At 45.5% G+C, this 16,300-nt stretch overlaps 1 protein-coding gene across 10 annotated transcripts in view; it reads right to left on the bottom strand.

Annotated features, from left to right (window-relative positions):
• The window catches only part of LOC139557477 (calmodulin-binding transcription activator 1-like), a 574,167-nt gene that overhangs the window by 16,185 nt on the left and 541,682 nt on the right, over nt 1-16,300 (bottom strand). For all 10 annotated transcript variants that reach the window (XM_071372343.1, XM_071372334.1, XM_071372335.1 and 7 more), the window contains 5 exons: nt 1,907-2,073; nt 1,527-1,723; nt 1,232-1,310; nt 684-1,044; nt 52-539 (listed from right to left, as the gene is read on the bottom strand). In XM_071372343.1, the coding sequence (XP_071228444.1) occupies nt 52-539; nt 684-1,044; nt 1,232-1,310; nt 1,527-1,723; nt 1,907-2,073 (1,292 nt within the window). The remainder of the gene's footprint in view (nt 1-51; nt 540-683; nt 1,045-1,231; nt 1,311-1,526; nt 1,724-1,906; nt 2,074-16,300) is intronic.

Genomic DNA, 16,300 nt, shown 5'->3' with positions numbered 1-16,300 from the left:
AAGAGTAGACTTGAATAAAGAGACAGTGGAGAGTAGGGTGAGTTCACTGACCTGCAGGTTGTCCATCTGCGTCATACAGTCCTGGTTCTCCAGGTCTTCTCTGTAGGAAAACAGCTCAGTGTCCACCATCTCTCTCTCAGCCATCACCAGCATGTTCCCCAGCTGTTCCCTCTGTCTCAGCCTGCTAGCCAGCTTCTCCCTCCCCAGGCTGCTGCCCCCAGAGTCCCCTGAACTTTTTCTGCCTAAGCCCCTGCTGGAGAAACCCTCCCTAGAGCTCCACTTGGCTACCCCTGCCCCTCCAGAGCTTCCCCCACCGGAGAGACTTTTGTCTGGGCTGAGGCCCTCAGGGGACAGGCTTTTGGGGCTGAAGGACAGCTTGTGGAGCTGCTGTTGCTCCAGGCTCAGCGGGACAGACATGGCCTTGTCGGGCCTGGCCTGGAACAGCTCGGGGTTGGGCTTGTGTTTCTTGGCCAAGGGAAGGTCTCGCTGGCACTCACTGCTGTAGTAGTTGGAGGGCTCGGATCTCGGCCTTCTCAAGTCTGCAGAAGGGTTACAAGATACTATTTTAGAGGCATTTAAACAAACTGTATTAACTAAACTTTGTTGTCTAAAGGTATTTTCCATTGCCCCTTTCCCCCACTGATACCAGTGTGGGGCCTCCCTCTCCTTCAGTCTGCATTGACCTGGGTTGAGGTTGGTGGAGGTGGTGGTGGTGGAGGTGCTGGTGGTGGTGGCGGCGCCGCCTTTCTTTCCGCCGGGCACCATCACGCCGTCGCTGGCCCATGTAACCATCCAGCTGTCTGAGGTGGGAACGTCGTGGGGGGTGGGGGAGAAGGACATGCGTGTGGTGGGGGGCAGAGGTGCAGGGGGCTGCTGTTCCTCTCTCTGCAGCTGCTCCAGACACTCGGCCAGCTTGGTGTGGCCGCGGGAGCGGGCGATGGACAGGGGCAGGCGTCCCAGAGAGTCAGGGATGGCCAGGGCCCGTCGGTCCCACTTATACAGGACCACTGCCGCTTCCAGGTGACCCAGGGCACACGCCCACATCTACAGAGAACACAGCAGGGGCACAGGTCAGAGGTAGCAGGTCAGTGGACACCGAGGGATGGCTCTAGTAACTTTACTTTCTTGGAAAAGTTAAACTTCCAAGTGAATTCTTTATGAAAAGCTTTATGGAAGGCTTTATGGAAGACCCTTGCAGTGGTTTCATGAGATAAAGCTCTCTATATCTTACCAGAGGGGTGCAGGAGAAGTGGTCCACATTGAGAGGGTCCACCTCCAGCTCCAGGTCAATGCTGTCTGCATGCTTGGTGCTGGTGGGGCATAGAGAAGAACACTGTTAGACTCTTAGACTAAACTCTGGATAAAATAGATAGATTCGTGCTTTATTGACAACTATTTAATACATTATTTTCTGGTCCTAAACTAGTTCAATAATAGATATTCCTAGGTTCTAGGGTCTCTCTGTACGGTATATTAACATTACTTTTAGAACCAGTCAATAAGAGGCCTCTGAAGTTCTCACTCACCGCCACTTGATGAGTGTCTGGATGAGGGTGGCGTAGCCCTGCCCAGCGGCCAGGTGAAGCAGGGTCATGCCCCTGAAGGTCTTGGAGTGGATCAGGTGTTTGGACTTGGCCCAGCAGGCCCGGTTCATCATCTTCTCACACACCACCACCACACGGCTCTCAAAGCTGCTGCCCGCCTGACCCTGCCCTGACACACACTGACAACACATAAACACAACAAGGGTTACTTTCAACTCCAACACCAACACTTTACAACACCTGACTTCTCAAACAGAAACACACAGTATGTTTTTCCCATGTAATCCTCTGTAAGCCAAATATCTACCAAATACAGTACACAATATTAAATAGCACATTTCCTGTAGTATGATGTACCTTACCTGTGTCTGGCTGTTGTTACCACCACTACCTCCTCCTCCTCCACCTCCTGCTCCTCCTCCTGCTCCTGCACCTCCTCCACTGCTCTGCTGGTGATGGGAGGCCATCTCTGCCATCCGTCTCTCCATCTGCTCCAGGCGCTCCAGGATGGACATTCTGAACTGGTTATCTGCAACATAGACACATAACACACACGTCAGCATCCATAGACCTACAGTATAATATATGGTCAACAGTGACACCCAGTTAGTACTGCACTGCCGCATGGTACCTATAAAGGCATCTGTAGAAATCAGAAGAACTTTGCAACACAGACACATACACACACACACACACACGTCAGCACCTATGGTCAGCACATATCAGTGATCCTGGTCAGTCCTACTAGTGTCTTATGGTACTTACGAAGGCATATAGACGGAATCTGAAACACAGGCACATACACTGAGTGTACAAACACACATGTCTGCAAACCAGTGTCCACTACAGTGTCATATTGTATACATGCTTAACATGTAGGCATTTATACAGAATCAAGCCTATCAGTAAGCACATTACATACAGTATGAGATTGAGTACTGTTCAACCACACAACATGTCTAACCACACAACATGTCTAACCACACACCATGTCCAACCACACAACATGTCTAACCACACAACATGTCTAACCACACACCATGTCCAACCACACAACATGTCTAACCACACAACATGTCCAACCACACAACATGTCTAACCAAACACCATGTCTAACCACACAACATGTCCAACCACACACCATGTCTAACCACACAACATGTCCAACCAAACAACATGTCTAACCACACAACATGTCTAACCACACAACATGTCCAACCACACAACATGTCTAACCACACACCATGTCCAATCAAACAACATGTCTAACCACACAACATGTCTAATCACACAACATGTCTAACCACACAACATGTCTAATCACACAACATGTCCAACCACACAACATGTCTAACCACATAACATGTCCAACCAAACAACATGTCTAACCACACAACATGTCCAACCAAACAACATGTCTAACCACACAACATGTCTAACCAAACAACATGTCTAACCACACAACATGTCCAACCAAACAACATGTCTAACCACACAACATGTCTAACCACATAACATGTCCAACCACACAACATGTCTAACCACACAACATGTCTAACCACACAACATGTCCAACCAAACAACATGTCTAACCAAACAACATGTCTAACCACATAACATGTCCAACCACACAACATGTCTAACCACACAACATGTCTAACCACACAACATGTCCAACCACACACCATGTCCAACCACACAACATGTCTAACCACACAACATGTCTATCCACATAACATGTCCAACCACACAACATGTCTAACCACATAACATGTCCAACCAAACAACATGTCTAACCACACAACATGTCCAACCAAACAACATGTCTAACCAAACAACATGTCTATCCACACAACATGTCCAACCAAACAACATGTCTAACCACACAACATGTCTAACCACACAACATGTCTAACCACACAACATGTCTAACCACACAACATGTCTATCCACACAACATGTCCAACCAAACAACATGTCCAACCAAACAACATGTCTATCCACACAACATGTCCAACCACACAACATGTCTATCAACATGTCTAACAACATGTCTAACCACACAACATATCAAACCACACAACATGTCTAACCACACAACATGTCTATCCACACAACATGTCCAACCAAACAACATGTCTAACCACACAACATGTCTATCCACACAACATGTCCAACCAAACAACATGTCCAACCAAACAACATGTCTATCCACACAACATGTCCAACCAAACAACATGTCTAACCACACAACATGTCTAACCACACAACATGTCTATCCACACAACATGTCCAACCAAACAACATGTCCAACCACACAACATGTCTAACTACAAAACATGTCTAACCACACAACATGTCCAACCAAACAACATGTCTAACCACACAACATGTCCAACCAAACAACATGTCTAACCACACAACATGTCTAACCAAACAACATGTCCAACCACACAACATGTCTATCCACACAACATGTCCAACCACACAACATGTCCAACCAAACAACATGTCTAACCACACAACATATCAAACCACACACCATGTCTAACCACAAAACATGTCCAACCAAACAACATGTCTAACCACACAACATGTCTAACCAAACAACATGTCCAACCACACAACATGTCCAACCACACAACATGTCCAACCACACAACATGTCTAACCACACAACATGTCCAACCACACAACATGTCTAACCACACAACATGTCTAACCACACAACATATCAAACCACACAACATGTCTAACCACACAACATGTCTATCCACACAACATGTCCAACCAAACAACATGTCTAACCACACAACATGTCTATCCACACAACATGTCCAACCAAACAACATGTCCAACCAAACAACATGTCTATCCACACAACATGTCCAACCAAACAACATGTCTAACCACACAACATGTCTAACCACACAACATGTCTATCCACACAACATGTCCAACCAAACAACATGTCCAACCACACAACATGTCTAACTACAAAACATGTCTAACCACACAACATGTCCAACCAAACAACATGTCTAACCACACAACATGTCTAACCAAACAACATGTCCAACCACACAACATGTCTATCCACACAACATGTCCAACCACACAACATGTCCAACCAAACAACATGTCTAACCACGCAACATATCAAACCACACACCATGTCTAACCACACAACATGTCCAACCACACACCATGTCTAACCACACAACATGTCCAACCACACAACATGTCCAACCACACAACATGTCTAACCACACAACATGTCCAACCACACAACATGTCTAACCACACAACATGTCCAACCAAACAACATGTCTAACCACACAACATGTCTATCCACACAACATGTCCAACCAAACAACATGTCCAACCACACAACATGTCTAACCACACAACATGTCTATCCATACAACATGTCCAACCACACAACATGTCTAACCACACAACATGTCTATCCACATAACATGTCCAACCAAACACCATGTCTAACCACACAACATGTCTAACCACACAACATGTCTAACCACACAACATGTCTATCCACATAACATGTCCAACCAAACAACATGTCTAACCACACAACATGTCTAACCACATAACATGTCTAACCACACAACATGTCTATCCACACAACATGTCTAACCACACAACATGTCTATCCACACAACATGTCCAACCACACAACATGTCTATCCACACAACATGTCTAACCACACAACATGTCTATCCACACAACATGTCTATCCACACAACATGTCCAACCACACAACATGTCTATCCACACAACATGTCCAACCACACAACATGTCTAACCACACAACATGTCTATCCACATAACATGTCCAATCAAACACCATGTCTAACCACACAACATGTCCAACCACACAACATGTCCAACAACACAACATGTCTAACCACACAACATGTCCAACCACATAACATGTCCAACCAAACACCATGTCTAACCACACAACATGTCTAACCACACAACATGTCTAACCACACAACATGTCTAACCACACACCATGTCCAACCACACAACATGTCTATCCACATAACATGTCCAACCAAACAACATGTCTATCCACATAACATGTCCAACCAAACACCATGTCTAACCACACACCATGTCCAACCAAACAACATGTCCAACCACACAACATGTCTAACCACACACCATGTCTAACCACACAACATGTCCAACCAAACAACATGTCTAACCACACACCATGTCTAACCACACAACATGTCCAACCAAACCACATGTCTAACCACACACCATGTCTAACCACACACCATGTCCAACCAAACAACATGTCTAACCACACACCATGTCTAACAACATGTCTAACCACACACCATGTCTAACCACACACCATGTCTAACCACACAACATGTCTAACCACACAACATGTCTAACCACACACCATGTCCAACCACACAACATGTCTATCCACATAACATGTCCAACCAAACAACATGTCTATCCACATAACATGTCCAACCAAACACCATGTCTAACCACACACCATGTCCAACCAAACAACATGTCTAACCACACACCATGTCCAACCACACAACATGTCTAACCACACACCATGTCTAACCACACAACATGTCCAACCAAACAACATGTCTAACCACACACCATGTCTAACCACACAACATGTCCAACCAAACCACATGTCTAACCACACACCATGTCTAACCACACACCATGTCCAACCAAACAACATGTCTAACCACACACCATGTCTAACAACATGTCTAACCACACACCATGTCTAACCACACACCATGTCTAACCACACACCATGTCTAACAACACAGCATGTCTAACAACATGTCTAACAACATGTCTAACCACACACCATGTCTAACAACACAGCATGTCCAACCACACACCATGTCTAACCACACAACATGTCTAACCACACAACATGTCTAACCACACAACATGTCTAACCACACAACATATCAAACCACACACCATGTCTAACCACACAACCTCTCCAGCCAAACACCATATCCAACCACACACCATGTCTAACCACACAACATATCAAACCACACACCATGTCTAACCACACAACATATCAAACCACACACCATGTCTAACCACACAACATATCAAACCACACACCATGTCTAACCACACAACATATCAAACCACACACCATGTCTAACCACACACCATGTCTAACCACACAACATATACACCACTCATGTTCCATGATATGCTCTAAGCTCATCTTCATCTATCTGCTGAAAATAAATGTCATCTGAGCCTAATCATTATTAATCACAAGTACAGGGATAACAATAACATCAATCATTAACTTCATCACAACAATTGCCTTTAGTAAAATAACCTTTAAGGCCCATCAATCACCCACTAATGGCTACATGCACAGTAACTCAGTCATTCTTAAAAGCCTCTTATCCTACAGTACTCTGTCATCACAGACTAATTTGAAATGGATGATTGACCAGAGAGTGGATGGTGTCCACCCCTACACACGCACGCACACACACACACACACACACACGCACGCACGCACGCACGCACGCACGCACGCACGCACACACACACACACACAACGCACGCACACACACACACACACACACACACACACACACACACACACACAAACACACACACACACACACGGCCCTAGACACTCTCTGAGGGGAGTCTGCAGATGAACCCTCACTTCTACTGATGTACTAACTAGTATATTATGACCAAGATTTCTCATTCCTGTGTGTTCTGCCCCACAACATTCCATTGGCTTATATGGTAGAAGGTCTGAGAGCCACTGGACAAAATCAATCAACAAGCACTAGTCCATAGTCCTTTGCATGCATAAAAATGTACAAGTAAAATCTAATGATGAGGACTAATTGGAGAGAAAAACAAGTCAAATGGGTAGAGTAAGTAGCAGGACTGCACTCCATCAATTGTGTTAGAGGTCCCTGTAAACATTCTCAAAAGCTGTAATCTGACCTGTAGTTAGAGAGCTTTAGCACTCAGACCAAGTCCATTACACCATATTCTCTTTCACATTTTAGTAGATGCTCTAACCCAGAGCGACTTAGAGGAGATACTGGGGTTACGTGCTTTGCTCAAGGGCACATTGACAGTTTTTTCACCTAGTCAGCTCTGGGATTTGAACCAGCAACCTTTTAGTTACTGGCCAAACCCTCTTAACCACTAGGCTACCTGCCGCACTAGAGGAGAGAACTCTATGCTCAAACAAGCACACACACACGCACACACACGCACACGCATACACGCATACACACGCGCACACGCATACACACACACACACATACACCCACACAGACTGCTGTGCACAGACAGTGGGGTGTGATGCCCAGACAGTGAGCCCACTGCAGCAGGAGTGTGGAACACTGCATTAGCATTCCTCATTTAGCCACTGTGAGGCTGTTTCTGTGGCAACATGCTGCCGAGTAACTAAGCGACAGGAACATGCCTCTGTGTATATGTTTTTTTCCTTCCTGCGGCATTGGCTTATTGATGAATGGGAGGGCAAGAAAATAACAGGGCAGAAAAGCACACAATGGAAAAAATATGATACATGTAATTATCCATCACTATGTTATAATAATGGTCATAGATATTTTATTTTTCCAGAGGGGACACTGCAGTAATGAACTTCCTAAGTGTGGAGCCACCACAGCAGGGACCCTTTGACATTTACACTACTGCCGTATCTTGGAAGTCAGTTGAAGGCAGAAGCTCTCCACTCATAGGAGCATGAATGTCATGCTTGGGTTCCCTATAAGTCAATATAGAAAGAGGTCAAGTAATTGTTACTGTTACAAGAAAAAACATACAATCAAAGGCCAGTAAATTACTGCTATTACTGATGATGTGTGGTAGTTAGAAAATAGCAAATGGACGTTTATCCCACACACCCTTCCTTGTGTCTCTCCACAGCGCTTATACTGTCACCAGCCAACACTGACACTGTTAAATTACAAACCCCAACAGTGATACCTTTCATTATCTCTCCATAGGTGGCTAAGGGCAAGGTGATGATGAGGGCTGTAGAGGTACATCAGCCAGCCTATACCCTAGTGGTAGGAGGGGGAAGGCGTGGGTGAGAGGGGGTTAGGTAAGTCATAGCCCTGCAGCATGTCTAGGCACCAGGGTTATGCTCTCTGAGAGAGGGAGGAGAGAGGGAGAGGGAGGGAGAGAGACGGTGGCGGGGGCAGGAGGAGAGGACTAGCTGACATCTCTTTGTTCAGACCCACTGCTGCAGTGTGCTGCAGTGCAGATGATGTCATTGCCACCTGATGCCTGCTGCTCTGAATGTGATGCACGTATACTGCAGAGGGAGGGGGAGGAATGGAGAAGGGGAGGGAGGGGAACTGAGGGAGGAGGAAGGGGAGGGAGGAGGGGAGGAGGCAGGGGAGGGATGGAGTAAGGGAGGGAGGAGGGGAGGGTAGGAAGGGGGGGGGGGGGCGAAAGAGGAGAGGAGGGAGGAGGGGAGGGGAGAGAGGAGGGGAGAGAGGAGGGAGGGAGGGACAAGGGGAGCGAGGGAGGAGGGGCGAGAGGAGTGAGGGTGGGAGGATAGAGGGGAGCATGTAGCCAGTGAAAACAGAAGTACAACAACACTCTGACATCACCAACACCCTCCTTGTGCTTTGTTCCTCCCTCTCTTGACAGTGTGTAAAAGCACACGTCTATACTGTCACTCCCACAGTTAGGCAGCAGCGGCACAGAGCTCTGACTGACAGGGAGCCTGGCACATCATATGAACAGTAACTCACTAATCACTTGCCCCAGAAAACATTTAGAGACATGTTTTAGCTGACAAACAGGAGCTGCTCAAACTGGGTTTCTGTGTTTGAGTGAGCGATGGTTTTGTCTAAAAGACCAACTGAACTGCAGGAGGCAGCTCTTGTGTTCTACATAACAATATTTGACCTCCAGATCTTGTCTGTTACTTCCTTCACACCCGCTGATAAGCTGAGTCCTCTAGTCTAGAGTGAGTGAGGAGTATGGGGACTCTATAATAACACCACTGCCTGAGTCCTCTAGTCTAGAGTGAGTGAGGAGTATGGGGACTCTATACTAACACCACTAACCTGAGTCCTCTAGTCTAGAGTGAGTGAGGAGTATGGGGACTCTATACTAACACCACTGCCTGAGTCCTCTAGTCTAGAGTGAGTGAGGAGCACAGGGACTCTATAATAACACCACTGCCTGAGTCCTCTAGTCTAGAGTGAGTGAGGAGCACGGGGACTCTATAATAACACCACTGCCTGAGTCCTCTAGTCTAGAGTGAGTGAGGAGCACAGGGACTCTATAATAACACCACTGCCTGAGTCCTCTAGTCTAGAGTGAGTGAGGAGCACGGGGACTCTATAATAACACCACTGCCTGAGTCCTCTAGTCTAGAGTGAGTGAGGAGCATGGGCACTCTATAATAACACCACTGCCTGAGTCCTCTAGTCTAGAGTGAGTGAGGAGCATGGGGACTCTATAATAACACCACTGCCTGAGTCCTGTAGTCTAGAGTGAGTGAGGAGCACGGGGACTCTATAATAACACCACTGCCTGAGTCCTCTAGTCTAGAGTGAGTGAGGAGCATGGGGACTCTATACTAACACCACTGCCTGAGTCCTCTAGTCTAGAGTGAGTGAGGAGCACGGGGACTCTATAATAACACCACTGCCTGAGTCCTCTAGTCTAGAGTGAGTGAGGAGCACAGGGACTCTATAATAACACCACTGCCTGAGTCCTCTAGTCTAGAGTGAGCACCACTGCCTGAGTCCTCTAGTCTAGAGTGAGTGAGGAGCACGGGGACTCTATACTAACACCACTGCCTGAGTCCTCTAGTCTAGAGTGAGTGAGGAGCATGGGGACTCTATAATAACACCACTGCCTGAGTCCTCTAGTCTAGAGTGAGTGAGGAGCACGGGGACTCTATAATAACACCACTGCCTGAGTCCTCTAGTCTAGAGTGAGTGAGGAGCATGGGGACTCTATACTAACACCACTGCCTGAGTCCTCTAGTCTAGAGTGAGTGAGGAGCATGGGCACTCTATAATAACACCACTGCCTGAGTCCTCTAGTCTAGAGTGAGTGAGGAGCATGGGCACTCTATAATAACACCACTGCCTGAGTCCTCTAGTCTAGAGTGAGTGAGGAGCACAGGGACTCTATAATAACACCACTGCCTGAGTCCTCTAGTCTAGAGTGAGCACCACTGCCTGAGTCCTCTAGTCTAGAGTGAGTGAGGAGCATGGGCACTCTATAATAACACCACTGCCTGAGCCCTCTAAGGTCAGTGAGGATCATGCATGCTAAGCATATGGCGAATGTGACAACACCTCTACCTGTCCCAATCATCCTCTGCTCCACTGTGACTCTCATTAACAGCACCCTGGGACCATATGTGTTGGGGTCCCTGCTGACATTGTAGTCAGTCAATAGGTCTCCTGAGTGTCACCCTGCACCCCCCCTCCCCCATCTGTCACAGCTCTGTGACATGTCAGCCATCTGCTCTCGCTCTTTGAGCTGCTGGGCTGAACTGAAGAACAGGCCAACAGGCCAAAATTCTACAGGCTCCTTCATCCTATACAGCCAGTGCAGACACTACATAGATACTACATAGACACTACATAGACACTACATAACACCTTAATAAGTGAGAAGGGAACAACAGTACTAATATCAACACGTCAGGTATAGTCTAAAGTCCAAAGCTTCAAGTAATGTGTGTGAGGACTTTTGGAGCACTCAGTACAGTGGAGAACAGCTCTCTGTCCTAGCCGAGGGATAGGAGACCACTGTCTATTTCCCTGCAGATACACACTGCCCAGGCTGAGCGAGCGCAACACAGACACTGTCTTATATGAATCTATTTTGGAGACATTAGGTAACTCTGTGATAGATTGGGCGAACAAGGTACAAGGAGCTTATCAAGCACGTACACTACATGACCAAAAGTATGTGGACAGCTGCTCGTCGAACATCTTATTCCAAAATCATGGGCATTAATATGAAGTTGGTCCCCCCTTTGCTGCAAAAACAGCTTCCACTCTTCTGGGAAGGCTTTCCACTAGATGTTGCAACATTGCTGTGGAGTCTTGCTTCCATTCAGCCACAAGAGCATTAGTGAGGTCAGGCACTGATGTTGGGCGATTAGGCCTGGCTCACAGTCGGTGTTCCAAATGTGTTCGATGGGGTTGAGGTCAGTGAACCAGGCCTAGCCCGAACCATCAAAATGATCCCCAGACCATTATTCCTCATCCACCAAACTGTACAGTTGGCACTATGCATTGGGGCAGGTAGGACTGCCAGATGGAGAAGCATGAGTCATCACTCCAGAGAACATGTTTCCACTGCTCCAGAGTCCAATGGGGGCGAGCTTAACACCACTCTAGCCGACACTTGGCATTGCACATGGTGATCTTAGGCTTGTGTGCGGCTGCTCGGTCACGGACACATTTCATGAAAATCCCGATGAACAGTGATTGTGCTTACGCTGCTTCTAGAGGCAGTTTGAAACTCGGTAGTGAGTGTTACAACAGAGGACAGATTATTTTTACGTGCTTCAGCACTGAGCGGTCCTGTTCTGTGAGCTTGTGTGGCCTACCATTTTGCGGCTGAGAAGTTGTTGCTCCTAGACGTTTCCACTTCACAATAACTTGACGAACTGACTTGTTGGAAAGGTGGCATCCTATGATGGTGCCATGCTGAAAGTCATTGAGCTCTTCAGTAAGGCCATCCTACTGACAATGTTTGTCTATGGAGATTGCATGGCTGTTTGCTCGTTTTATACACCTGTCAGCAACGGGTGTGGCTGAAATAGCCAAACCCACTCATTGTTCACATACTTATGTATATAGAGTACCAGTCAAAAGTTTGGACACACCTACTCATTCCAGGGTTTTTCTTTATTTTTTATTATTTTCTACATTGTAGAATAATAGTGAAGACATCAAAACTATTAATTAACATATATGGAATCAAGTAGTAACCAAAAACGTGTTAAACCAATCAAAATATATTTTATATTTGAGTTTCTTCAAAGTAGCCAACATCCAAGCTGAATCACATCCGGATGTGATTGGGAGTCCTATAGGGTGGTGCAAAATTGGACCAGCGTCGTCCGGATTTGACCGGGGTAGGCCGTCATTGTAAATAAGAATTTGTTCTTAACTGACTTGCCTAGTTACATAAAGGCTAAATAAAAAATTATAAAAAAATACCTTGATGACAGCTATACACACTCTTGGAATTCTCTCAACCAGCTTCATAAGGTTGTCAGTCACCTGGAAAGCATTTAAATTAACAGGTGTGCCTTGTTAAAAGTTAATTTGTGGAATTTCTTTCCTTCTTAATGCATTTGAGCCAATAAGTTGTGTTGTGACAAGGTAGGGGTGGTATACAGAAGATAGCCGTATTTGGTAAAAGACCAAGTCCATATTATTAACAGCTCAAATAAGCAAGAGAAATGACAGTCCATCATTACTTTAAGACATGAAGGTCAGTCAAAGTGGAAAATTTCAAGAACTTTTAAAGTTTCTTCAAGTGCAGTCGCAAAAACCATCAAGCGCTATGATGAAACTGACTCTCATGAGGACCACCACAGGAAAGGAAGACCCAGAGTTACCTCAGTTCATCAGAGCTCCAGCCTCAGAAATTGCAGCCCAAATAACTGCTTCACAGAGTTCAAGTAACAGACATCTCAACATCAACTGTTCAGAGGAGACTACGTGAATCAGGCTTTCATGGTCGAATTTCTGCAAAGAAACTAAGAAGTAGAGACTTGCTTGGGCCAAGAAGCACGAGCAATGGACATTAGACCGCTGGAAATCTGTCCTTTGGTCTGGAGTCCAACCACCGTATCTTTGTGAGACGCAGTGAAAGGTGAACGGATGATCTCCACATGTGTAGTTACCACCATGAAGCCCGGAGGAGGAGGTGTGATGGTGTTTTGCTGGTGACACTGTCAGTGATTTATTTAGAACTCAAGGCACACTTAACCAGCATGGCTACCACAACATTCTGCAGCGATACGTCATCCCATCTGGTTTGGGCTTAGTGGGACTATCATTTGTTTTTCAACAGGACAATGACCCAACACACCTCCAGGCTGTGTAAGGGCTATTTGACCAAGAAGGAGAGTGATGGAGTGCTGCATCAGATGACCTGGCATCCACAATCACCAGACCTCAACCTAATTGAGATGGTTTGGAATGATTTGGACCGCAGAGGGAAGGAAAAGCAGCCAACAAGTGCTCAGCATATGTGGGAACTCCTTCAAGACTGTTGGAAAAGCATTCCATGTGAAGCTTGTTGAGAGAATGCCAAGAGTGTGCAAAGCTGTCATCAAGGCAAAGGGTGGCTACTTTGAAGAATCTAAAATCTAAAATATAGTTTGATTTGTTTAACACTTTTTTGGTTACTACAGTTGAAGTCGGAAGTTTACATACACCTTAGCCAAATACACTTAAACTCATATTTTCACAATTCCTATGTTATCTTCACTATTATTCTACAATGTGGAAAATAGTCAATATAAAGAAAAACCCTTGAATGAGTAAGTGCGTCTAAACTTTTGACTGGTACTGTATAGTGTTTTTGCAGTTAATTAGCTCTGATGTAGTAGCATGGAGTGGAAGGCATGTGGAAGGCCACAGGAGACACAGCTAAGCATCAATGATGAATATTCTGCCCCCCTTATCCACAGTTTTACTACGAATGTGTTTGCTACTGAACATTCATTCCACCAGACTCTCCTCAGCCTCCCTATAGGCATCACCATACAGCCATGCTATGTCTGGCCGTTGATATGGCGAGAATCTGTTAGAAGTCCAGGCAGTCTGCTGGGACCCCAGTGTTCTTAGGAGTGAAAGAGAATAGTCTGGATACTAACAAATAACAACACTGAATCACAAAGAGCTAGACTAGCATGGTTTCTTTAAGACGAATGGACTGCTGGGGCCCCTGTTTACATTCTCCGTGTAGAGCTATGGGTTGGCAGGGTGTGAGCTGACACCTTTAATCATCCTCACAGTCAGATACCAACCTGTGTGTCTTCTAATGCCAATCAAACCTGTTGGACCTCATCATTATCTCTATGCTGCCACTGTAGCAAACCCCCACATGTTCTGTACCGGTTAAAGACTGCGGTTTTATCAAACCCCCACATGTTCTGTACCGGTTAAAGACTGCGGTTTTATCAAACCCCCACATGTTCTGTACCGGTTAAAGACTGCGGTTTTATCAAACCCCCACATGTTCGGTACCGGTTATAGACTGCGGTTTTATCAAACCCCCACATGTTCTGTACCAGTTAAAGACTGCGGTTTTATCAAACCCCCACATGTTCTGTACCGGTTAAAGACTGCGGTTTTATCAAACCCCCACATGTTCTGTACCGGTTAAAGACTGAGGTTATATCAAACCCCCACATGTTCTGTACCAGTTAAAGACTGTGGTTATATCAAACCCCCACATGTTCTGTACCAGTTAAAGACTGTGGCTATATCAGACCCCCACATGTAGCCTAATTGAAAGGCTGTGGCTATATCAAACCCCCACATATACTGATCTAAGAAGGCTGAGGTCCAACCTCAGCAAACCCCCACACGTAGCTAAGTAATAAGACCAGTCCTACCTCTCTATGAGTCTGTGATTGTGCAGTATATTATCCTGATTGACAGAAGCTGGTATTTGTGTCTGTCTAAAGGAAGAGGTTGCGAGGCCATCTGGCACAGGCCCACACAGCTGGGACCCATGGGTACACTGATAATCAAAGGCCAAGTTGCCTTTCTTTGGCATAATGACCAGCTTTGTTGGTTCTGTCCATTGTGTTTTTTTCTTTAATAGTGTTGTCCTCTTCCTTCAGCTTGTAATGGGTTTACGTGCAGTATTCTTTCTCCTGGACAGAGTATAGAATATTGATGAGAGGTTTGAAAAGACCAAGGATTAAGACCACAGAAATAAGATAAGGTAATCTCCTCTCAGTTTTCAATTTCATCTCAATTCTCTTTGAGAGAGTGCATTCATTTCAAAATGAAACATTGACCCAGTTTAAACCCATTGTGTCAGCTTAAACCCAACAAAGTGACACAAACAACAGCAAGGGTTAGCATGGGTCAAAACCAGAACAACAGACATTTCCTACTGAGAACACTACATAGAATCCAATGTCATGTAGTGATTATAGGGGTCAGTGAGGGTAGAAGTGCAGTCTATTGATGTGTCTTTTATTAATGTAATTTCAATGTTGTTGGTGTAACCAACTTCGCTATATATTAACATTGTTTTGTAACCCTGCAAATCAATTCTGCAGGAGCAAATCTATTTAGCATTGATTGCACTGTAATGGCTAACAAGAACAGTAGCCTATATATCATCAGAACAACGTAGAACATGTAGGCTATTCACCTTCTGTTGCAACATATTAGTAATGACTAATGTAAAACAACACACATTTAGTCAAAGCATCTTATTCAGTTAGAAACCGACCATTCATGCAACGGGTTCTTCTATAGGATTTTACATACATAAATATAGAGGAGCAAACAGCTCCACAGTCTACATTTTAAAAAGCCAGATGCTTTATAGTTCACACATAAGTCTGTCTACTCCTAATATGGAAGTCCTGTCTGGCAAGGTTGTAAATAAGCTCATCAGGTAGCATGCGTCTGACCTCATGGCATCAGTCCAGGTCCCGGGAGAGGCAGGTCAAT

Source organism: Salvelinus alpinus, chromosome 28 (assembly GCF_045679555.1).
Source record: "Salvelinus alpinus chromosome 28, SLU_Salpinus.1, whole genome shotgun sequence".
Taxonomy (NCBI): Eukaryota; Metazoa; Chordata; class Actinopteri; order Salmoniformes; family Salmonidae; genus Salvelinus; species Salvelinus alpinus.
Note: the sequence above shows the minus strand (reverse complement) of the source record. Positions and strands in the feature narration are given on the sequence as shown.